The sequence below is a fragment of the Indicator indicator genome, chromosome 1, assembly GCF_027791375.1.
Source record: "Indicator indicator isolate 239-I01 chromosome 1, UM_Iind_1.1, whole genome shotgun sequence".
NCBI classification, from domain to species: domain Eukaryota; kingdom Metazoa; phylum Chordata; class Aves; order Piciformes; family Indicatoridae; genus Indicator; species Indicator indicator.
The window spans coordinates 115,770,755-115,796,222 of NC_072010.1; the positions used below are offsets into that span (position 1 = coordinate 115,770,755).

Sequence of the window (25,468 nt, forward strand, 5' to 3'; positions counted from 1 at the left end):
ATAGCATCTAGCATATTCAGCTAACCAGCCAAGGACACTTTTTTTTCTAATTTCAAAATAATTTAGTCAAATAGAAAGCATACTTACAAGCTTGCCAGTTCCTTTGCCGTGCTTCATCATAGAACTGACGTAATATAAGGAAGTCAATGACATCTGGCATATCATGGTACCTAAATTGAAATAAACAAATAAATAAAATCCCTTTCATGTGTGCTGCATAGGGCTTGAGGAAGAAGCTTTACAAGTGTATTTAAATACTTTTTAGAAAATTAAAGTTACACATACCTTATGGAAAATGATTTGTCTGTATGCTTTCCAGTGGCATGATCTATAAAGGCAAGTTTCAGGCAACACAATGTGGGAGGACCAACTTCGTATCTAATTCCAACAATTTTTACCAATTCCTGATCCTACAGGTAAGAGCAAACAGTTTTGGCAAGTATTACCTTCTGGACTACACACAGAGATAGTAATTTAACATTCATTAAAAAGGACATGAGTTGTATTCACATCCCAAAAAAACCCCAAAATACTGAAACTGTACTTGAGGTTTCAGTGGAAGACAGTCCACCAGACTCGGCAATTTTAACGCAACTGTTTACGTTTTAGGTCTCCCCACAGGTAACTCTGAACACACTCTGGCAACTGGTGTGAGGGGTTGAAATCCTCCCCATCCCCCCCCCCCCATTAACTTCACCAGACTAGCTCAGTTCAGAAGCAAATGGAGCTATATTTACAAGCAGAACTACAGTCTACAATGGAGTGCAATGAATATATATACAAATACACAGTATTGACAATATTTACAGATACTTACAATTAAAAAAAACAGCACAAAACCTTCCTGGTCAAAGCCAGGAAAGCTGGCTCTCTGCCTCTACCCCTCCACCATCCCCCCCAAAAACCTATGCAGACATACATCCATTGGATTTGTCTGTAACAAATTTTAAAGGCATAGCCGTAAAACCAGCACAACTGGAAACACTTTCCCCTATTGTTTCCATAGGAAAAGCTTATGGGAAGTGGCATAACCTCACAAAACAATGTTTTGCAATCAGTGCAATACAACTCTTCATTCACAGACTACCAGTATTGAACCCACAGTATCTTTAATGCAGACCTACCCTAAGGACCACTTTTCTCCATGGCTCCTTGTGTGGATTCAGTTCATAAATGTTATTTCTTCTAACTGCTTCAATGTAAGCTTCATGTCCTTGTCGGAAATATATTACCTAAAAATCCAAACCAAGCAGTAAATATTTTCTTACATTTAGTAACTATAATAATGTTAGATAGTAATCAGTATTCCTACCTCGTCTCCCATTTGAGGAACAAAAGGGGATCTTCGAAGGGCTGTGTCTGTTATCCAAACAGGAGGATGCCAATCATAGGACAATTCTAAGTTTACTGGTTGGGTTGGAGCATTTGCCTTCACATTTAATAGAGAGAAAAAATTAGACACAATGGACATATTGCTGACATCAAAACAATTAGATCCATTTTTATTTGGCAGACAAAAGCTTAACTTCCAAAACACTAATGTACACTTCCAAAACATATTAGCAAAATTCCTCCAAGGCTTTGCTCGAGTTATAATTGTATTTGTAGTACTAATACTAAGCATTCCTTTTCTATGTGAAGATTTGAATGTGCAAGATTGCTATCTGAATAATAAAACTTAATTTCTTTTAAGACCTACATAATAGTAGTCTCAGTGATTAATTAAAAAATGAAAAAAAAAAAAACTATCAAGCTGGAAGAAACTATATGGAAATGAAAAGTTATGAGATATATTGCACTGTAAATATCCATATTAAAACAGTTCCAAAAACATCTTTTTGAGAATACTTTGAAGAAAGTGAAAGGATGAGGGGAAAAACATACAAAAATTAGCCCAAATACTAAATAAAATAAAATACTTGCCCTTTTACAGCAGAAAAGAGCAAAAAAGAGTTGTTGTAAATGGATAATTATTTAAATTAAGTTAAAAACTTCAGTAACTTCAAAAAGAGTAATTACTGTAACATGAAAATTTAAAAATCCAATCCAACTATATGTGGTCACCATAAATACACTGACTATAACACCTAAGTTCTCAAAAAGATGTATTACGTAGAACTAGACAGGCTTAAACAGGGTTAGACAGCTAAAACTAAAGGTTTTTAGTCTCACATTCTGTACATTTATTTAACAATCACATTCCCCTTTGATATCAGCAATCTTGAAAACCCTTTTTACTTGAAAAGTGAAAATTGCTTCACTTGGAATGCAGATTCATTCAAAAAAATTAGCAGATACTTTGTATTTGTAATGGTCTCAAATTAATTAAGAACATGTAGTAATAGTGCTGCTCTTGTCCAGTGACAATAACAATTACTTTAACAGTTTCCAGTGAAGAAGTCTAAACACCTAAGAGAAATTTATTGAAGAGTGAGTAGGAGAAATTAACTGTATACCTCCCCCTGCTTTTTTGGTTTGGTTTTTTTTCTCCTTTTTCTTCTTCTTCTCTTTGGAGGAGATGATTTCTCTGCTGACACTTCATCTTCTGATGTGCTGCAGTATCTGATAGCTTTCCGCCGGGAAGTCCGTACAGGAGGCTGCAGGTTAATCCCTGCATCAGCAATCCAGTCAGAGTATCTGCTTGAAGAATCGCTGTCCATAGTGGATGGGGTCAGGGAAAATACAAACACACAACCCAAGTTAGATGTTAATTATTTCAGAATGTTAACTTCTCTTAGACAAGTATCTGCAGACACACTTTGTTGTTGAAAGCACTGTCCAAAGAACTAAAATTACTTTCACATGCTGTAACAATTACTTCACTTAATGTTTAACATAATTCTTCATTTTAATAAAAATCAGTAGTTCAAAGCATGCTTTAAAAAACAAACAAAAACCCCAAACAAAACCAAGCCTGGGGAATTCTAAAATCAGTAATATCATTCAAGAAAGTGCAATTGAATTCTGGACTAGTTAAGAACCCTCCATAAAATGCAGACCTAGGAAAACCCTACATACATTTTTTAAAGACAGTTATATAAATCTCACAGTTACATGTCTCTCAGTAGTTTTTACTTCTACTGCTAGAAAGTTCTAGGAAAAAAAAATCTAAAAAGCAGCCATAGTAAAGTGATTAAATTTATCTGTAACTAAATTAACTTACAACTTTATCAATTTTTTTTTTTAGACAACCAAGCACCTTTGCAAGAGCTAGCTGTTGCTGCATTATCAACAAACAAACAAAAAAAACCCACCCCTGAACTCAAACAAAACCTCCCCTCACTAAACACACTATAAAACACATTCCAGAGTATCTTCTTTCTCCTTGACATCTAGCAAAAAACCCAAAAGGATTTGGATCTACATTAAAAGATAGAAATGTTTTGGTGAAATGAACACTGAATAAGAATGTAATGCGTCAGTACAGTACCATACAAAATATTATTATAGAGGAAGTTCTACCGAACTTCCACACAGATTTAACATGACAGAATTTGATACAGTGAAAGCCAGAATATGTTTGTTTGCTTTTACCTAGAACTATTACTGTTGCTTTTCTTGTCACTTTTCCACTCTTCTTCTTCATCAGATGACCCAGAGCCCTCACTTTCTTCAGCTTCCTGAATTTAAACACATGGAAAAGTAAGCTCAAAATTTTCTCACAGCAAGTTTTAAGGGTTTGAAACATTCTCTATTCATGTCTGTATATTATCAAATTTGGAAGAAATTTGGTAAGACTTGTTAAAATGGAAATAAAATTAGGCCTTTTTTGTACTTATTTTCACTTATCCTATTAACTTCAGGAGTGCACTATTAATCGTTCACTTCTGTATATTCATTCCTATCTTATTAGCCATGTATGGATCCACTTGCTGTAGCCACTCCTCACAAAGCAACACTTCTCTCCCCCTACTGTATGACAGCTTTATTTTTTTCTAGTTGGAGAAAAAGTTCGTTTATCAGAGCAAAGTGGTGGGCAACTTTGATTCCTTCAAATTTCAGAATCATGATGTTATAATTAGGCCATGTAAAGTACACAATAAAACCTAGCTCACTAGAATACAAAGGAAGAATTTAAAGACTGTAAAAGGAATCAATCAAGAAAAAATATCTCATCTCCCATACGTAAAACACATGGGTATATTCTGCTGCAGGAGTAGCTCTTCTATGTTTCTTTTTTCCTTTTTAATTTTTCTTCTTTTTGATTAGTTATGCACGTTAGAATCATGTGATTTTTCCAGTTTTAGTACCAATTAGTTGATGAAGGATCAACTGAGTGTATTCATGCATATATTTGTGTCCAAATAAACAGTCAAAATAGTTCAATATATATATTACAATATGAATAATTTCGTGATTGCTGCTCAATTTATTTGCCTTAAATTTGTGGGTTTATATATTTTCCGTAACTGAAATGACTAAGTCTAATGAACTGCTCGTGTCTCAAGTCACATTGTGAAGTAAAAAAAAAAAAAAAGTTGAAAAGAAAACAAGACAACATGCAGCTTGAAGTTTGATAGTGTTTGAATTAGCCCAACTGATAATGTCTGTTTGTAATTTTCGGAGTAACAAAGTTAACAGCCTCCCCGCTATGATCTATTCATACAGTGTACAGGATGGACAACGCTTAAAGTCACTTCTTCCTTTATCCTACTGTTTGTAGGAAAAAAACAAACAGAAAAGAAACCTTAAAATCAAAATCTCCAATTTCATTTACATCAAAGCTCAGCTTCTTACAGTATGCAAATACGTAATATTTACAGGACAGTGCATGTAACTCTATTTGCAATTTGTGTGCTTTGAATTTGTCAGGTACCAGAATGTACCTATTAACTTCTCCTTCCTCTTTCCAAAATACAGAAAACCTGAAATTTTCATTAAATGTGATTTATTTTTTTTTAAACACATAGGGATTCTTTATCAATATACTAGGAAAAAGAGTATCCATTTTCAAAGAATATCACTCTTCACCTTCTTACAAAACTATGTTATTTTCTGAACATCCCTATTTTGTTTATCCCTTCCTTGAAGTGACTAGTCCAAAAAGTCCAACCTTCTCTACTCTTCCACATTTGCTTTTCAAGTTTGAGAGTATTTTCCCATACACAAGGCAAGGTAACTATAGTCCAAGCAGTCCTACCACTGGCTTACAGCATCTGGTGACACAATAATGAACAGCTCCTGCTACTCACAGCAAGTCCTATCTCATCCCTATCTAGGACTCAGCCAGGATAGAAACACTTCATGGAAGAGCAACATTGCCATGCTGTAATCATGCTTCATAAAGAATATTCAAAATTTCCAGTGCAAAAATTTGAAAAAGTTGGAAGTTTACAGAGAGAAACAGCAAAACACATCCAAAATTCAAACTTCACTTTAGACCAATCTCATAATTGTTAATCAGTTTTTGCCTTAAGCTGTGGATATGTTTAGAAGAAGCTCAGCAAAAATAGCTCAGTCATTTATAAAACAAGGAAAGACTGCCATTACTAAAGTAAGATATAACCAGGTTTCAGAAGTGCTAACAAAAATGATGCTTACGGAAACACTTCCCTGTGGGAAAAGAGGAGAGGTTTTTTGTTTACTTGGGTTTTTCTAAGAGAGAAAAGCCTTATCTACATGAAACTTCACTTATTCGAGGAAAGAAGTTCAAAATACAGAACCTGGAAAAGAACTTACCTGCTCTATCAAGCCAAAGCAGTTGTCTCTTTCCTCATCAGAAGACTCCAGTTGTTCAATGTTATTCCGTGTTCGGTAACTGGCATATTTTCGTCTATGCAGTCTACGCTTTGATTGTATTAATGAAGACTCAGAGTCACTCTAATTTATACAGGAAAAAAAGAATCTATGTGACACAACTTTTAGGGGGGCGAAAATGTGGCTAAAAGCACTGCTGAATGAAAAAATTGAAACTGCTTCATCACATCACAGCTTGATCAAAATTCCTTTTCACAAGAAATAATTTTCCTGCAAGCCAATACTTTCAAGTTTGCTACTCTCAATTTAAGACTTAGTAGCTGCTCTAAGAAATTGATGTTTATAAACTACTGTAAATGATAGGTCCAATCACAGTACCCGATAAATATATCTAGAGAATCAAGATACTAACTGCTTACAACATGCAATTCTGAGAGACTAAACATCTTCAGCTCCCCCCAGTTAAGGAGATCATGCAGTAGAATTCTTTCATCAAATTGTTTTGGACTGAAAGACACAGAAAACCAGGCCACTATCTTATAAGAATAGTACAATAACCAATAAGGGTTCTTCTTATCAGTCTCCTCTCAAAAAAAAAAAAATCCCAGATAATGAACAAACAATGGCCAAGAAAGACAAAGGCATCCTGGGACACATTAAGAAGAGCATGGTTGGCAGGTCCAAGGAGATTTTCCTCCCTCTCTATTCTGCCCTGGTGAGGCCTCCTCTGGAACAGGGCATCCAGTTCTGGGCTTCCCTATTCAAGATAAACAAGAAACTACTGGAAAGAGTCCAGTAGAGAGAGACACTAAGATAAGTAGGGGACTTCAACATCTTCCTTATGAGGAAATGCCAAGAAAGCTGGGTCTCTTTAGCTTGTAGAAGAGGTCAAGACTGAGGGGGGAAATCTTCTCACTAATGCTTATCAATATCCAAAGGGTGAGTGTTAGGATGGAGGCAAACTATTCTCAATGGTGTCCCATGACAGAGCAAAGGACAATGGACATAAACTGAAACACAAGAGATTTCATGTAAACATAGAGAAAAAATTCCACACTTTGAGGGTGTCAGAGCACTGAAACAGGCTGCCCAGAGAGGTTGTGGAGTCCCTGTCTCTGAAGGCATTCAAAACCTGTTGTTGTGTGACTCTAGGTAATTCTGCTGTAGCAGGGGAGTTGGACTAGATGACTGTATCAGAGGTCCCTTCCAAACCCTATCATACTGTGACTGTGAAAAAAATCATTCCAAACTGGATAAGTCTGAAAAAGATGTCCCATACAAAACATTGTTATCTAAAGTAAAATGACAAGGGAATAGCAATATAGTGTTTAATTCTTCAACATAGAACCTTGAACATTCTCACCTGCCACTCAATGATTTAGCATGGACCTGCAACAAATGTCTTTGAAACTTTAACTGCAGTAAAACCAGAATGGCCTGTAATCAAGTCTGCCTTAAAAAAATTACTACTATACACCTTAGATGGAAGGAAGTAAAACTGAAAGAAAAAAGAATTATAGGTATTCACAAAAATAAGTCAAACCTTGTCCTTCAAAAAACGGAAGTTGGATCAGCAAGAGCCTTTGAAAACCGTACCTTCACAAACATCTGCTTTCATTTTATTTTTTAAAACATGACTTGTCCTTGGGCACAGAATGCCCATTTTCCTAGAAGCTGCTGCATACCTTTTCCAATGACTCAAATGACTTTTTCTTCTCTGTTGCATAAAGATCTCTCTCTTCTTCCCCTTTTGCAATTCGATATTCTTCCTGCCTCCTACAGGAATGTAACAAAAATATAATTCTACAGCTGTTTTGACAATAGTGTAAAGTTAAAGGATTGGTTGTCTTTAAAGCATCTATCTTTAACACCTAATTCCATTACATTATTAATTTCAAGATATTCTTATTGCTCAAACACCTATAACACATCCTGTCATTTCAAGATAGAAGTAAGTAAGAAAAGAAGATGGATATTAAGATACCCTTCTTTGCAAATATCAGACCACAATAAACTTTTTCAACCCTGTTTTCAATCCACATTTTCTCCTTTGCAATCATTTCAAAAATGTCAGAGATCTGGCAGTACATATGGCTGTGCCACTGAAAAGAAATATTTAGCTGTTGATATTTATTCTCCTCTTCACAGATGCATACTGATAGTACTTTTCAAAGCGGCTAACTTTATGCATTTGAAGTGCTCCGTACTGCTCCTGGTCGTAACACATCACCCTCCACAAAGTCTCACAAAAGTTAAGCCTCTCCAAACTCTTTCATGTAAATGTCTTCAGCCTATATGCCTTTATTATGGAAAAAAGCAAGAATTGATGTAATCTATCTGATTCAGCTGATCTAGCCTTTAATATGACCTAAAATACTGAAATATGGGAGAATTATTCTTTATCTAGAGAACTGCCATTTAATTTTGTGGAATGGAATTTACAAATTGAAGTTTTTCAGCACAGTTGATCATAACACTGAACTATTTCCATTTGCACTATGTATCTATTTTAGCTTAGGTCTAATGACACCAGACTGAGTTATATTCACAGCCAAGTAAGCTGTCTGCAGACCTGAGTAAGCTTGGTGGTATTTCTGGTACAACAACTCTTCGTCTCCAAGCCTGAAGGTCTCGCTCAGTAGCCATCTGACTTCGTGGAGCATTCTGATGCATCTGACGCACACCTTCAACCTGCCCACTACGTCGCAGACCGATGTTGGGAGGCGACTGGATATCAAAACTTGGTCTTCTGAAAGCTAAAATATACAAACACCACCATTTTTTCCAGATTAGAAACCTTCTTCCTTCTTAATACAAGATAAAACATTAATACTTTGCATATTTTCATAAGTATATGTTATTGCATTCAGGACATTATTTGTCTTGTAGAAACCAGCATGATTGCACGTATACTATTAAAATGGTTACATCTACTACTATTATAATACAGTGAAAGAAATAATGGGACAGAGCTGTTTTTCTGGACTATTTCAAGTTGTTCTGAAGCTAGGGAGGTTCTAAAAAAAGCAGTTTTACTGCACTTGACCTTACATAATTAAAACTACAAGGACACAGATCAGAAGAGTGGTTTAAATCTGTAAAGAAGAAAAAGGGAACTGATTTTCAATAACGTCAAAATATTTATTTTTCAAACTTTAGAATAAAATAAACATAGCTCATACAAATGTTATTTGAGTACTTTACAAGGATTGTTAAATATCCAGCACTCTACAAGAACTACAATAAATGCTCTTTAAAAGGAAAAGTGGAAGGCTTTGTTTTGTGATTTAATGACAGGAGTGGCAATATTTTAACGAATAAGAAAGACCTTAACCAGATATCACTATGTGAAGTGAATCTTAGTCCCCAGAATAACACTGAAGTAAAAACCTGTCTCAAATATCTCACAGCATGATAAAAATTGAGACAAAGCAATTACCTAAGAATTTATCAGCAAGTACTAACCTCTTCTAGGTGTTCCTTCCCCATTTTGTGGACCACTAGAAGCAGATTCTTGATCAACTCCAAATATTTGATCTTGTTGTAGTTGTAATTGTCTAATCATACCATCAAGAATGCTGGGCTCCAAGCCTTGTTCATCTTGATCAACTGTTTGCTGGCCGATAACTTGTTCAACCACTTCTCCATCACCTTGCAAGTGTAATACAAATGAAATTAATGAATTCATTTAACTAACTGATTACCAAATTAACAAATCATTATCAAATTATTTAATTTCATTGTTCACATCACAGCAAGACATTTTCTACAAGCAAACACAAGGAAAACCACTCTTGAAATGATTCCATTTACTTATTCCAAATGAGACATTTAACAAATCTAAAACTGAGTTTGTCCTTGCAGAAAATAAAAGTAATTAAGACATGCATTTGAACAATTTCTTGTTTGTTTAAAATTGGATTCACTGAGGGACCTTTCATCATCTTTAGTGAACGTAAATACATAATAGTTAGTATATTATATCTACTCTGTTCCCATTCAGAATCACTACAGTAACTAACTTCCAAATGCAGGTCTTTAGTCATACTGTTCTTACTTGTTGCTACATATCCAAGCTGAGGAATTAAATGTTCATCTGCACAATTCTCTCTTCCTGGCACCAATCTTTGATATTTTGTTGGATGAGGGTTTCCATCCACATCTACTAAGAAGGGAGGGGGCATGAGATGAGGAGCCTGTTGAGTCTGCTCATCTAGGACGTAATTGTTAGAGTCTCGAATAAGCGGTCGATAGTCAGTGTGGAAGAACATCTGATCAGGAATCTAGAAAGAAATGAAGATTTTATGTCATCAGTTTGAGGGGAAGGAAAAAAAAAGAAAAGAATATGCTAGAAAACAGAGAAGAACATGTGACATTAGAATACTTAAAATCTCATTAAGAGTAAAAGAAAGGACAAGTTCCCAATAACAAGAGTTACACATAGCTACAATTAACCCTTCTGGATATTGCATTTTTGATAGTGCTTTTCCAGACAACAAAATGGTTTTAGCAAATAAAATGAGCTGCTGCAGAAAAATAAAGTACTACTTTACATTTAAAAATATTTTACACCTCATTCTAATTTTTTGCCCTGGCCCACACAATTAGGGAAAGTTTCCTTGGTCTCCATGCAAGGAACTCACTGTCTGAAGTTCAACTTAAACTCTCAAAATAAAGCTTTATCTTAATCATCAGAGGTTTTTTTCTGCAGCTGAAAGTCTGTTAAATCCATGCAGCTGAATAAAAATTGCTGCACAGTATTACATCACTATCAGAATCTTTGCTCATAGCAATGATGAGCAAGTTGAAGAGAGTAAATTTCAGCTAGGAACATAGAGGAAGAATAAAATAATGTCTTTAAAATGACAAACAAGGAACTTTAAAATACAAAATGAGGGATAAGTGAAGAAAAGCATAGGCCAGAACTGCCCTTTAAAAAGCTGTTTTGAAAAAAAGTAGGAACACAAGTATTTATCAAAACAAAGAGGAAACAGGCTGATAGATTCAAAAAAGCAAAACATTTATCCCATGGACATACTTGTAACATTTCAAAATCCACAGTGTTGGATGAATAGTTACTTTTGCTCATTTTAATCAAACTACTGCAGCGAATTTCGTTTTGAATAAGGAAAAGCCTAGAGAACTATGTTCTAATTGAAATAAGCTAGCAAATTCTTAACATACAGTCAGCTTTTTTGTTATTTTGTAGTGCAATAAATTTTGTGATACATTTCAATCTTTAAAGGTTAAACCATTTTCAGAAATTAGAAACAAAAATAATTTTGAGGTTGAATAACTAATATGTAGATTAGTTGGCTGGAAGATAGAAACATATTCCAGAAAAGTTCCTGGGAGCTACTTGCAAGAGAATGTTAAAACACCAGTTGTTTCTGCTGTGCCAGGACATTCATGCAAGAGAACTGACGGACATCAAAGAACCAGTTATGCTTAGATCTTGTACCCATACAAAACTCTTTTTTACATGTGATTTTTTTGAGGAACGAATGTAACTAATCTAATTTCAGTTAGAAGCTTGAATAAACAGTTCTAATAAAAAGCTGAACTTACCTTTTCATAAGATCTGCTGCAGCCAAAACCAAATATCAATAGATGCCCATGAGAATCTGTGCATGCAAAATGCTGCCCATCTGGTGAAAATTTACAGTCAAAAACAGCACCATGTCCTTGGCCTTCAATCTAGATTCAAAGAAAGAAATTTAAGATTATTTCACCAATTTTTTTTTGAGCAAACAGCATAAAAAATTAAATTACTCTATCAAAAGCAGTCATGTACCTCTTAAACACCTCCATGAAAGCATAAATAATCTTGTAACTTCAGATTATGTCTTTTCCCCTTGACATGTGAATTTAAGTCCTAAGTCATACAGTTCTAAAAGATGCATTAAAGGGTAGAAACTTACTGCTAAGTAAAAAAAAAAGCAGCACTTTTGTGTACTGATTAAAAATAAACTGCAGCTAATATATACTGATGTTTTTAAATCTCTTTCGAGAAAAGCACAGGGAATATTAAAGCTAAACAAAAAAAATAATAAAATCACTATTGATTGTAGCCAGAAAAAAGATTAAAGAACTAATATGAAGATTGGATCATAACTTAAGTCTCAGAGAACACAACCTATTTTAAAGGGAAAGTAATGGGAGCTCTTGAGAAATCCACTAATGCTTATGGTAATAACAAAATCAGTTTTTAGAAAGTTGAGAAAATAAATATTTGTCCACAAGACTCTTGAAATGATTCTCTAAACCAGGACCTTTCAACCTTTTAGATGGGTCCTCATCTCGAAGAAAACAGTTACTACGAACAAGGTGCAAAAAGATCTTCAGCAACAGTTGAGAGAAAAAAGCCTTGGTGTCAACTGTTCACATCACCTCACAAACCAAAAAGTCCTGATCATCTGTTGAACTCTGAAGAGCTCAGACACTATAACCGAAGTCAAGTCCTACTCTGCTGCCCTGTAGCTCACATTCCTTGCACAGAACTGCAGATTCTTACAATTTCTCTTCCTTGTCTCAGAAGCTTATCAAGACCTCCCCAACAGAATTCCAATCAAGTGCTTCAGGGAAGCAGCAGTGTAAGGCAGTAGGGACTAGTTTTGCAGAAGGTGTGAGCTGTCTCAGCTTTGTAAAAGGTCTGCCGAGAGGCGCTCAATTCAAGGAAGAGAATCGAAGAGGACAGCTGAGAGAAGGCAAGAGTGCCAATCCTGGCTCTCCTTAGTCACATGAAACAGTTGAAACTCATTTCTGATCACTTTGTACCTATAGCTACAAGAACCAAGAACTTCAAATGCAAAAATTCTAGAAAAAAAGCCTAACTCATAAATTTCACTGGTCTTGTTTTTTTGGTGGGCTTTGTTTGATTGGCTTTTAGAGCACTGTGGAATTTGGTTTGTTTTTTGTTTGGTTGGGTTTTTTCCCCAAAGGATACAGAGAAGGTGTGCATGTTGATGACAATTTCTTAAATTTGTATGTGAACACACCACTGTGTGTTCAGAAAGAGTTTACAAAAAGATCTTACCATGTTAAAATAATGCTTTGTTTTTGTGCCTTTGGTAATGTCCCATATAAAGATGTTGCCATCGTGACCTGCAGACAGCATTATCCTGGAATCAAAAGGATGGGTCTCCAAGACAAACACTTCATCCGCATGTCCCTAGAATTTCAAATTGCACATCACATGTAAACAAGAGGACACAAATCCACATCAATAGGATATTTACAGCAGAGCCTAAAGCACCTTACTATACTCTCCTCACAATCAGACTTTTGGAAAATTAGACCCCCTACAAGCTGCCTCCAAAGATACGTGTATTTATCTGGACTGCTACCTGTGGAACCTAAGTAGGGTAAAACTTCAAGCAGCCAGAAACAGCTGATCATTCTAAATTCAGTAATTTTCTAGATTAAAAGCAAACACTCTAGAAGTACAGAGCACTTGTCAAAGAACAGTGAACTGTTCAATAGGCAAGTATGTTACTGCACAAAAACTTATGTATTCCACAGGAAAATCAAGTTCAGCACAGCAGCTAGGGAAAGGATTGTTCAAATGCAAGAAGTAGACAGTTTTGCTTTAAAAAAATAATTCAAGAAACGTTACATTTTCCTTATCATCCATATGGAGTTTTCAAGACAAATCAGATCTAATTATGAAGTCAGCATGCACATGTCACTGCAATTCTAGAAAAAACATCTACTTCAAAAAGCAAGTAAAATTACATACCACCAAGTCATGAAGTAATTGCCCTGTACAGGAATTCCAAACTTTGAGCAGATGATTATTTACAGCCGTAACAACATAGTTATCATTCTGGTTCCAAGCTATCATAGTTACTTTAGGCTTCATAAATTTGTCTTCTTCTGAACATGTATCACTATTTTAAGGAGTCAAACAGGCACGAGATATTTAATTAGAAAAATAGTTTGTTTTCCATTGTTAATAATCAGCCAAAGGAGAGAATGTTAAGAATTAAATTTGGTTTTAAACTTATGCCCATAAACTTCATACTTTTGGGAGCTATCAGTTATAAAGCAAATTTCGATTTCTAACATACTTATTTCATAGGACATGATAATGCCTTTCCCATTTGAGATACAGGGAAAAAATACCTTCCTTCTCCATGAGGTCTATTCTCTTCTACAATTTGAATCCTGCCATAATTCCTTTTAAAATGTGGAATTTTTACAGTCAAGAGATTTTTGACTAACCGTTTCAGAAGCTAATTTTATATTAGCTTACCATTTTTTTCCTGATTCCTATCATAAATAAAAATAATAGGTTGAAGGTTCATACCAAATATTTTCTCCTCTCTCTCCCCAAAATACATTTATAGGATACTGTAACACTCCCTCTCAGCATCTTAGTCAACTGAAGGAACAAGCTTTCTTTGAAACTTACCTTCATACAGTACTGTCTATATTCCATATCAACCAGTAGCCTCCCTTACAAAGGCTCTCTGAATTGCACACAATTACAATTGTAGCATTAAGTCAGAAAGATGCCACAATCAAATTCAAATATTAGTACCTTCTCTTTTCTTAGTTAAACCACTTATTTTTTTTTCATGGCTGCATCACAATACAAGCTTGCAATCACAATCAACTCCTATACCCAAGGTTTGGTTAACGCGTTTGCTCCCCTGTTCCTCATTTAATCACCCACAAATTAATTTCTGCTTAGTGTCTACACAAGTTGACTGAGCATTCTGTACTACTGTAAATCATCCACCCTTCAGGTTTACTCAGAGCCATGTAATATCCTCATCATCACCTGTAATGACACTATGCAAACTCTATACCACATTTCATTAATACACTTTTAAAAAGTAAAAAGAATCAACAGAAATAGTAAGATCAGTGCTTGATAAAACCCACCTATTACTAGTCATTGACCTCTCCTTGAAGGAGGTTATCATCTACCTTATTTTTCCTGATCTAAAAATGCTTCTCCTGTGACACATCAAGTGTCTGACTGTAAACTGGATAGGGAAGATCTACTGCACTTTTAACTTTTTTCCTTAAAAGAAATGTTATCCATTTGGCACAGTGTACATTTGAAAGCTATATAAATATTAATGCATTTATTCAAGCACAGACTAAAATTTAGCAGATTATTACATCCCCCAAACACTTGTTTTGCCTCCTAAAGAACCAGCCACTTGTTTATAGGGTTGCTAAGAGTTGCTCAAGATTGACAGTAAGCATGTTTGATGAGTTTTTCAAACTTTCTGACTTTACACAACAGGTAAGAAAAGACACTAACTTCACCTACCCTGGTAATCGGTCGGACATATCCAACAAGATACTCCTCCATTCTGCTTGCTCAAAACGCCAGATTCGAGCTGTTCCATCTCTACTGCCACTTATGAACCTTGAAGACGTTTTAAAAGACAGTTAATTAATCTTCAAAAGAATTTCCTTTGAAATATATTCAGAGTTACACACCACCACAATTTAAAACATTACAGTGAAAGGCTGATACAAGTGAAACCTCTAATTTGTGCGCAAGAGACCTCTTTACAGTTACCTTTCCATTAACTTTCTTTCCGTAAGTCTAGGAAAGAACTTCTTTGAACTGAAAAGTTGTCAAAACACACAGAATCACACAGAATCGTGATGGCTGAAAAGGACCTTGAAGGTCATCACGTCCAACCATTATTAAGCAAGTTCCAAAGTTAAGTTCAACTCCTCAACTCCTTCTCAATTACAATACTTTAATGAAGTACTTTAAGTAAATCTATTCTGAAACCACAGAGTATCAGAAACTGAAGTACAGGCAAGAACAGATCTGCAGGGCAAAACTTGAGATGTTCTCACCCACAAATATACATAAAAGAGAAGACCACCAGCGGTTTACATTACGATACTAAGGTGTAAAACATGGCAGTTCAGGCTCCTATTTCATGAGCTGATGAACTACCAATGCAGCAGAACAAAAAAAACTCTGTGAGAAAAACTGAAACACTGTAAAACATTCAAAGATAATCTCTGTAGTCTGTGAATCACAACCCTTAGAAGGAAAGTTGACATGCATCCCCACAGAAAAAATTTGTGCGCTAGACATATCATGACTGTACTCTAATTTGCTATGATTTTAATAATAATCATAAATCTTAAAACACCTTCCATTGAAAGTGTCACAAAGAACAAGAGCAGAAATTTCCTTTTTTTTTTTTTTTGTTTCTTTTGTTGTTGTCTGTTTGTTACTGCCTTGAAAAGTAATCCATGCAGGCAACACGGATGGACTAGTGCAACGTGATGGCCTCAAAGACAAGTATAACCACAGAAACACGTTTAAAAAAGAAAGACAACTGCAACAGAAATAAAGCTGCAACTTATGTTTGCAGATATAAATCCACCCTGGAGGCTAAAATCCACATATCTCAGTGATAAGCAAATCAGAGATCAATTTTGACTCCATTTTGTACTGAATTGGGTGAAGTTTCACAAGCTGAATTTACACAACTCTTCCTCCACTACTCCAATCAGCTAAAAATTCTATCCAATCGATTTCCATGAAAAAAAATAGTAGGCTACAAAGAATGAAAAAGATTAAAACTTATTTTAGACCATTTGTGCTGCATTTTCCCATTTTCTATTTTGATCCAATACTTCCTCAAGATAAAAGGAAATGAGAAAGAAGAGGACATTTATGAAGCCACAAATTTGGTGTATTAAAAAGAAGTACTTCCGGTAAACTGAACTCCAGCCAGTTCAAAGAAATTGTCTAGCAAAGATTAATAGAAAGCTGAGACAGACAGCTGAAACTTAAATACGCTCTCCTATGTCAGTGGAAATTTTCCCTTTGAGTTCTAAATGAATAGAATTTTCTAATTGGAATCCTCCAGGTAAGAACAACAGTACATTCCTAATTCCAAAGTAAAATATTATTTGTTCGTATTTGAGGATCTTTCAACATACCTATCACCACTGTTAGAAAACTGAATGCTGTCAACTTTGTCCTGCAAGAAAAAATAATTTTTTTTTTTTAGAAATTACATTTTTGAACAGGAAATATGGTTTTGACAATTTTGAGCTTAGTAGAATATGAAACAGTGAAAAAAAAAAGGCATATTATATAACTTCTAACGGTTTTAACTGCATGATGTGTGTCAAAAAAATGCTTACCAGATTTCACTAACCATTAACGCATTTAAAACTCAGGTTATTAAAAAATGGCTCAATATGAAAGACTAATAAAATAACTGTCCAATAACTCAGCAACCAATTAACTCGTATTTTAACATATACTTCCAATATCCTAAGCCAATTATAACTGAGAGGAATCTGTTGTTCCTTCTTCTACTTACACATTCCTTTAAGAAATATACGATTAGTTATTCACTTGTACCATAATAAAAGCTACAGGAAAAGTAGATAATGTGCTGCATACAAAGCACACATTGGTCAAACCTTATCGTTAACATAAATTATTTAAATCTGATTCAATATTAGAGAAAACAAATTAAGGCAAACAAAATGAAGATGAGTATTAAGAGCTACCCTTGAAAGAGCTTTTAAGGTTCAATTAAGTCTAAGTTCTCCATTGCAAAACTACAGATTTTTTGGGCATTAAGTGCTTAAAAAAAAAAAAAAAGACGACTCAGCCTTCAGCAAATGAATGTAAGCCAGATTTCCTTTAAGATTCCTTAGAAGACGGTCTGCTGGACTAAGGTACACAAATTAAAAAAAAAAATAAATAGAGAGTCTTTTCTCTAAGAAATTCTATTCCTGACAGGTGGCAGTGATACCAAGAAAGCAAGTAAAGACAGACAGCACACATTACATAAAGCACATGGAGAAATTCTCAACACTAAGCCAGCAAGCTGACTTATCGCTTAGGAAGTATAAACTAGCTTGCACAGCCACTGAAGATGTAGAGATCAAGATGAACAGAAGTAAAATTCGGGAAACCTAATCCCATTTAAAGATTTAACACAAAAAGTGTCAAATGGTAAATAACTTCAGCCTATCTACATTTCGTATATAGAACATTGTATGTGGATGGCTAGGCACACTTGCATCAGAAAGAAGCAATTGAGCAAACCAAACATATGACATCCAGTTGAAAAGGCATGATTCTAAATATCATCTTGATACATTCCAGCCTTTTTGATGGTTAAATCACAGTGACATGATTGGCTGAAATTCTGCCTAAGTTCTAAAAATATTCAATAATAGAACAGCACTACAAACCCACTAATAATATTTATCCACAACTTCGATACTGCTTGAAGTGAGTTAATTACTAGGTTTAACAATCTTACTTACAGCATGATTTTCCAATTCAGCTATTTTCTCAGGTGTTTCAGAGCCAAAAAAATACATCCTAATGACATGGTCAGTGCTGCCAGTTGCTAAAAACATACCACCTGTAAAAATCAAGTAATATTTAAGCTACTGTTACAAGAAAAAACTAACATTTCTCATGCCTAGTTAAAAGAATAACACAACACCACAACAAAAACCACAACAACCTGAAGAGTGTCACTTCTTTTATGCTTTCACTGACACACAGACATGAAAGGAAATCCTCTTCTAGCCCCAGAAAGCTCTTTCAGTCATAGTAAAAATATATAGTTTGCGTTGCAAAGATTTAAAAATATGTAAGTAGGGGAATGGTGAACCATTTAACACTACTAATTGGGCACAGGAGCTTTTGATTACAGGCAAGACAGCTTGCCATCCTCAGAATTATCTACATGACTCATGTGTTTCATGTGTGGCATGTGAATGGCTTCAAAACTGGGTAGAACTACAAGTAAACCAGTATAAGGATATTAGTATTTTGCTGTGGTGGCAGCAGTACCGAGATCTGCCTCCTGGTGTCTGTTAAGTGCTGTCAAAAACCATCCTAAACAAATGAAACCTCAGAAAAGCCCAAAGCCAGAAAAGCCACCAGGCTATATCCTGACAACAGTAACAAGCTACAATTTGATTTGTATTTTGGTTTTGAAATTCCCAAGTTTCTTCTAATGTTCATGCTGTCTGGTATCAGTAAGCCCTCCCACAAGTCATCCACATGACTAGAATGAAAGAAAACTACAAACCAGGAAAGCTGCACGTTTAGAGATACACATTTGTGCATTCTTAAGAAAGAAGAGATCTTTATGACTACCCCTGCATACAGCTGGCACAGAATCAGCAGCTCCTACTATTGGCAGTAACAACTTCCTCTGCTGTGGACTGTTGTATCTTTGAAAACTGATTTTGCAAATCCCTGACATTATGCTAAAGGGATTAAACGAAAATAAAAAAATCCGGTATAGATGGATAAAAAGTCAACAAGCATCAGGTGATTTTTACTTCTGTAAAATCAACAATGACAAAAGGAACAGAGCACCACTTAGTTGTCTTGCTGTTAGCTAAGGCTAAGTCACATTATTTACCTTAGAGAGTAACAAAACACATAGATACAATTACTTAACTACACAGCTGCCTTTTTCACAGATGATAAAGCTGTCAGAACCAGAGTATCATAATAACCACTTATGAAGAAAGATAAGAAATCACAATGTTAAACTCAATCCGTACATGACTTACCTATACTGAATGAAGAACAAAGCATCTGAACCCCTGGTCTGGGTTTCTCTGTGAATTTCACTGGCCGATTGCTTAAAAAGAAAAAAAAGCTTTTAACAAGACATGCCACAGAACTTGGCTTTTTGTCAACATTTCAAAACATAACAGCACATTTCTCCAAACACCTGCATCGACAAGTAGTTCTTAAATCTTCTGCAGGAGGATGAGCAATAAGGTTTACTTTTTAAAATTACTGTACACACATACACAAATAGTATTTGAAGCCCACACACCTTCTAACTTTTCTTGCAAGATGTTATTGCCTACCAAGGATAAAGCGGCATGACAAAAATGCTAGTTCTCCTTTCACCCTGCAGTAAGTATGATGACTCTCTCCACAAAATATCCACAAAATACTGAACTCTTGCTCTCATATCATTTGCAAAATGGGGATTTTAAAAGACTAGGTTCCCGTTCTGCAAGTCATGTATGCACTCTGTCAGTGGACATGGCCACAATCTCACAGAAAGTAGCTACTAAGAATTACATTAAGGAGAAATCCAGCAAACTATGTCATTCACAGGCATACAGGTTTCTACTCATTCTATTGCTTTTCTGTTCAAACGTTTTCTGTTTATAAAAGGAAATACTGAGACCCTCAGTATACTTCCCAGGTTTGTATAATACACAGTACAAGGACTCAAAGAATGTTGCTTTGAGACCCATCAATGATTAAATCCATTTAGGTCTATGCATAAACTTAAACAATATTTACATCTCAAAGTCCTCTAAATTAATTTTAGAGACTAAGGATCCAGTTTAAACACTGTCCTCCTATAACTTGCAACCCTAACAAATTCTTCCGTTGAAACTATGCCTTTCATAATTATTATTGCTACAATTCGACCACCTTAAGATCACAAGCTTGAATTACAAAGTAAAATAATCTTCTGCTTTCTAAAGTACCGATTTTTTTAAAAAAATAGCTTCCCTAATGTAAAATGGATCATTTTATACCAACTACCAGTATATGGCACAGTACTAGATACAGACTGACCAACCCAGATCTCTTCTTTAAAATATTAATCTAATTCTGTATTTTTTAACAGATACGCAGCAATCACACATAGAACACTAAAAAATTATCTTGAACACACCCTGCATGCAAATTCTGCAAAAGAAATCCTAAACCTACAGGGCTGTTGAAAACTTGACATAAAAAGCTTTATTGTAATGTTCCAACATATTTATGTTTGCAACAATTCTAGTTGTCCTATATTTGTACTTTTACTAGTAAGAAATTAAAATATTTTCTGATTAAATCTCCCAGGATGGCAGAATAATGTAAATGTGAAGAATACAGTTAATGATGGTGCTTTAAAATGATTACTTAATAGGTTGTTTCCACAACGTTTTTATTATCACCAAAAAAAAACCCAAAACAAACTTTTTTTTTTAGCTAGTTAAATACATTCATTTTAATTGGGCATAGTATGACAGAGATGATCAGCAACCCATTCACATACTTGAATTTCATGGAATCGGTATCCCACTGCCAAAAGCAAACAGTTCCATCTGCACCAGTAGAGACCATGTATCGCACAGAGCCTTTCACCATTGGACTAAACTACAGAAAAGAAAGCAAAATAAGACACACAAAAAGATATTTAAAAATGGTTTATTAACTTCTAAAAATGTTTATGTAAAAATCTTGATTTACCTTTTTTTTTTTAACTAGAACTGCTGAACCATCTGTTGGTAACTCATTTTAATGTTAAAAAAAATATAACATTATCTTATACTTTAAAGTAAGTTTGTGGTCTAAGTTTCAATAATTGCATTTTATAAAACCATTTACTGCTTTGTTTTGAAATCTAAACTAGCCAGTCTTCCACTTAAAACTTTTGTCGATGAATGAAATAATGAGCAGAGCAGACTGAAAATATTTTTTTTTAAAGTTTCACAGGCTCACTTTTTTAATGGTATAATTAAGCAGGGCATCAGTTACAAAACAGTTCAAGCATGTGTAACCCAGCATCACACAGGAAATTACAGCAAGTCCTCACACATACTTCTTTAAGACACAGATTTATTACTATGTACAAAGCTACTCTTCAGAAAACTTTGCAAAACACAAGTTACATGAGTTTATTAAATTGCTCACCAATTATTACTACTGTTGGAAATGAAGTTGTACATATTAATACTATAATTACAATAAAAACACTTAAACAAAAAAACCAAAACCAGTATCAACCATACTAAACACCACAAAGAAGTGCTTTGTCATTAAAAAACAAAGAAACAAAAAAAACCCAAAAAACCCCACAGTGAACGCAATAGAAACTGCAAATAGGAAGATTACTCTCAGAGGCAATAATTTTGAGAGAACTGCAAGATTATTTTTCATACTGAACTTCAGAAGCTGGCAGGTAGCCATTCTTCACCCCTCAAAATAAGTCTCTGTCTCACTGGAAAACACAGCAAATCTGCATAATGAGCTACTAGTTTATCTGTTAAATAAGGAATTACAGAAGTCAAAATGAGACTGAATCCAAAAGGACTACCAACAGTACATAAAGTATCACGTCTTGATATTTAAATATGCAACATATTATATTGAACATCTTTGCACATTTGAAGCAACTTGTATTTTGAGAGTAAGGCAAATACCCATATGACAAAAGTTGTAAGAATTACCTACTGGACCAGAACACTCATTCACATAAAACAGCATATGTCTTCAGTAACAGGTAATAGGAGGACAAGGTATTTCCCAGAAATTCTCTTTGGTTCTAATAGCTGAAATATTACTATTAGTGAAGTACTGCCACTGGCATTATCTTCAGTTGAATACTCAGAAATCTCAGGGTGGAAACGAACATTTTTTTTTTCCCCTTTTGTTTTTGCCATTGCGGTTTTTGTGGGGCCTGGTTTGGTTTGTTCTTTTCAAAGTAGGTTTCTCCTGTGGGTTTTGACTAGTTTTTGTCAGATATTTAAATGTTCAGATTTTAATATTCCCACAGGCAGTCACACAGACGTAATTTCAGTCATATGAAAACCACAATGACAGGCACAGTGAAAGTTATTTGCTATTCATGTGCCAGTCTTCATGTGAAACAGAACACAAGCTCCTTGGCACTTGGACATGCAAAAGTAAGATGTACACTTGGCAAATTACTTTTTAATCCAGTAACAGCAACCACTGCTTCTCTCCACATACAGAAAACGTGGTACTAACCTGCCTTTTCAAGAAGTTACAACACAGAGAGAGCGCTCTATTAGTGTAGAGCATTCATGCAACTATGCTTCTCAGCTGCCACAAGCAACCAAGGAAACTGGTTATTTCTTACAAATGTGATACCTAGCTAATCTTAGGGCATCACATCAATCGATCCTACTACTAAAACAGACTCTTCTGAATCAGGTGCAACTGTACCTTTTCTTTCCCCAAAACGATTTCTTGTTTTTTACTATTAGAATACCTTCAAGCTCATGTGTTTGTGTTTTGCAGACTGCCTGCTTCTTACAATCCATCCACATTACTTGTGCTTCAGTTATACAAACACTTAAAAACTCGTACCTGTAATGAGGTAATGGACCCTGTGTGTCCATGGAGGACTGCAACTGGCGCACAAGTTCTCAGACACCACACTCGGATCATTTTATCACAGCTTCCAGCTGCTATCATGGTATTTTCATAATTAACAGCCATATCAGAAATCTCTGCTGAATGTCCTCGTAATGTGGCAAACAATCTTCCGTTATGAGTTGACCAAATCTTTACCAAACAGTCATCTGAGCCCTAGAAAGGAATATTTATTATGTTCAGCAAGGATTTCAAAGTCATTCAGAATAAAAGTTTCAGCTTTCCTTTATAGAACCTAGCTATGTTTTGCAACAACTTGGTAAATCACACTTCTATTTTGAACTTACGTACGCTACTTAGGCTGAGTGAAATGAAGTCATACAGCCAGGATTAAAAAAAAACAAACCAACAAAATGTTCACTTATGGATCAGGATTACAATGCAACCACCACAGATCTATACCATATAATGCAGAAAGTCTAGGATACATTCAAAGGGATTTCTTACAGTAATGGCAAGGGCCAAGAATGTACTGTTCTGTGAAATCAATCTCTTCTATGCTACCTCATAAAGAATGTGAAACACGCTTAATATTGAACTGTACATCAATGTACATCTACATCAATGTCAACACCCAACCAGGTAAATAACAATTTCTCACAATTCCAACCCTTGAATCACATCAAATCATGCTACTTAAGCACAGTGATGGAGCCAATCAGCTACATCTAACACCAATGAAAACCATCTCCAGAAGTTTCAGCTTAACATAAATTTCAGATTTCTTTTTCTTGCAGCTATCTAGAACGACATTCAGTTTCAGATCTATTTCATCAACTCACAGTGAATATTCTATGTCCAGTCCTGTCGAATGCAACACAATATACAGAAGAAAGGTGGCCAAGAATTCGTCTGTGCATCTTGACATGCTGATACATACTTCCTGGAAATGAAGTACTAAACTTTGCATATCCAGTTAACTGTTTTGCTCGATATACTTCCACTAGAACATCAAGAAATAAAAAAATTAACGTACTGATGTTTAAAACAGATCCATTCTAAAACATTATTTTATTTAATTTCCATTAATATATTGCTTAAGGACTCACTAGAAATAACAATCAGATTTCAAGAAGTCAGGCGTTTTTGTATTTGCAAATTTTCCTATGTATAAAACCAAGACAGCATTTTAAACTTGCTCCAATCAAAAATTCAGTCTCTAAATAAGAAGTGCTAAATGTTATCTTTATTTTCCCATGGCTTTCTGTGCCTTAAATCATTAAGGAGTCCCTCAAGAAAAAGAAGAAGGATTTGTATTTTGTGTACATACTTAATACAGGAGGTTTATAAAACAAGAGTAATACAGGAGGTTTATAAAATAAGAGTAGCTAGAGGCTACTGTCTCACTAATTCTGTAAATAGACCTTTGCACCCAATATGTAACTCCAGTGAAGTCATATGAAGTCCTCCAGATAAGCCTCCAGATCCAGTTCTGAGGTGCAATTTTCAGCGTCATAGCAAGGCCAGCATCAAGATACACATTGTATGCTCCCAGCAGTTGTCATGAGTGCTGAAAAGAGCTTACCAAGATTTGGTGGTGAGCCATAGTTCACAGGAAATTCAGGAGGTCTTCCTCTATGAAGAGCAGCAAAAGCAGAGCCCTTCCAAACAGTGTTCCTGCAATCTTTAAAATCAATTGAAGTTCATAATGAGTACATGTTAAAAATGCCAAGAAACCTGCAGTTCCAAACCACAGTAAAGAATGTATCTGTAGGTGGTTTCAAACACAGCACTGAAACAACTACAAAAATAGGAACACTTAATGCCCCAAAACTTTTCATGGACAGTGTAGCATCAGAGGAGACAAAATCCATTTAATGCAGTAACAGAAGGAGGAGCAAATTCCAACACAACCATCCACCAAGTATTGAAATTATTTCTAAATGGTGATGCCTCTGCAGTTTACGTAAGACAAGACTAACCTTTCAACTGAACCTTTCTCACTCATTCACAGTGCAAAAAATTTTACAAATTTATGAATAAATATTCATGAAAACGTTGAAAATAGTATAAATATTTATTAAACGTTAGTATGAAATTGTTTATCTAGATGACCTCAATTCCTTGATTCTTCAAACACCTCCCACATGAACAGTCGTTTTGACACATTCACACCGAAATGATTGCAATCCTGATTTCCAGGACAGAACAGTCACTGTCATTCAGTGTCTACCCTTTAAATCAGTTACGGCTGATAAGTGAAAACACAACAGCACCTCATAAACGGGTCCCACATCACAGCATCCAGCTACCCACCAAAACTTCATATGAACACATGAATGCCTCCCTCCTAGACAAATTCAAAGAGGTAAATCTAAAGCCTAAATCTATCAAATAAAGTTTAAAATGCTTATGAATTGCAAAACATTTCCTTTAAGTCATTTCTCCTGTGCATGTACAGAATTCACAGCTACTACTTTTGATGCCATACGCATTAACCAAGAAAACTCGCATAAAACTAGTGTTACTCAAATTTGCACAACAGCTACCAACACGGGCTAACATAATACTGGGCATGTTGGGAGCTGTAAGAGAAGTAGTACTTGTGTCTAGATGATTCATTATATTGCAGGAACACTGAAAACT

General features: G+C 35.1%; 1 protein-coding gene across 1 annotated transcript in view; it reads right to left on the reverse strand.

Moving 5' to 3' along the window:
* Positions 1-25,468, reverse strand: part of BRWD1 (bromodomain and WD repeat domain containing 1) — a 54,611-nt gene that overhangs the window by 24,850 nt on the left and 4,293 nt on the right. Inside the window, exons 6-27 of the mRNA XM_054390852.1 lie at positions 24,408-24,506; positions 23,665-23,825; positions 22,817-23,038; positions 20,760-20,860; positions 19,255-19,325; positions 17,983-18,083; positions 16,633-16,673; positions 14,984-15,082; positions 13,436-13,586; positions 12,734-12,868; positions 11,266-11,394; positions 9,755-9,980; positions 9,163-9,348; positions 8,270-8,453; positions 7,383-7,473; positions 5,680-5,820; positions 3,535-3,620; positions 2,457-2,652; positions 1,313-1,429; positions 1,125-1,232; positions 286-410; positions 88-170 (exon numbers count right to left, since the gene is read on the reverse strand). Coding sequence (XP_054246827.1) covers positions 88-170; positions 286-410; positions 1,125-1,232; positions 1,313-1,429; positions 2,457-2,652; positions 3,535-3,620; positions 5,680-5,820; positions 7,383-7,473; positions 8,270-8,453; positions 9,163-9,348; positions 9,755-9,980; positions 11,266-11,394; positions 12,734-12,868; positions 13,436-13,586; positions 14,984-15,082; positions 16,633-16,673; positions 17,983-18,083; positions 19,255-19,325; positions 20,760-20,860; positions 22,817-23,038; positions 23,665-23,825; positions 24,408-24,506 — 2,853 coding nt within the window. The remainder of the gene's footprint in view (positions 1-87; positions 171-285; positions 411-1,124; positions 1,233-1,312; positions 1,430-2,456; positions 2,653-3,534; positions 3,621-5,679; positions 5,821-7,382; positions 7,474-8,269; positions 8,454-9,162; positions 9,349-9,754; positions 9,981-11,265; positions 11,395-12,733; positions 12,869-13,435; positions 13,587-14,983; positions 15,083-16,632; positions 16,674-17,982; positions 18,084-19,254; positions 19,326-20,759; positions 20,861-22,816; positions 23,039-23,664; positions 23,826-24,407; positions 24,507-25,468) is intronic.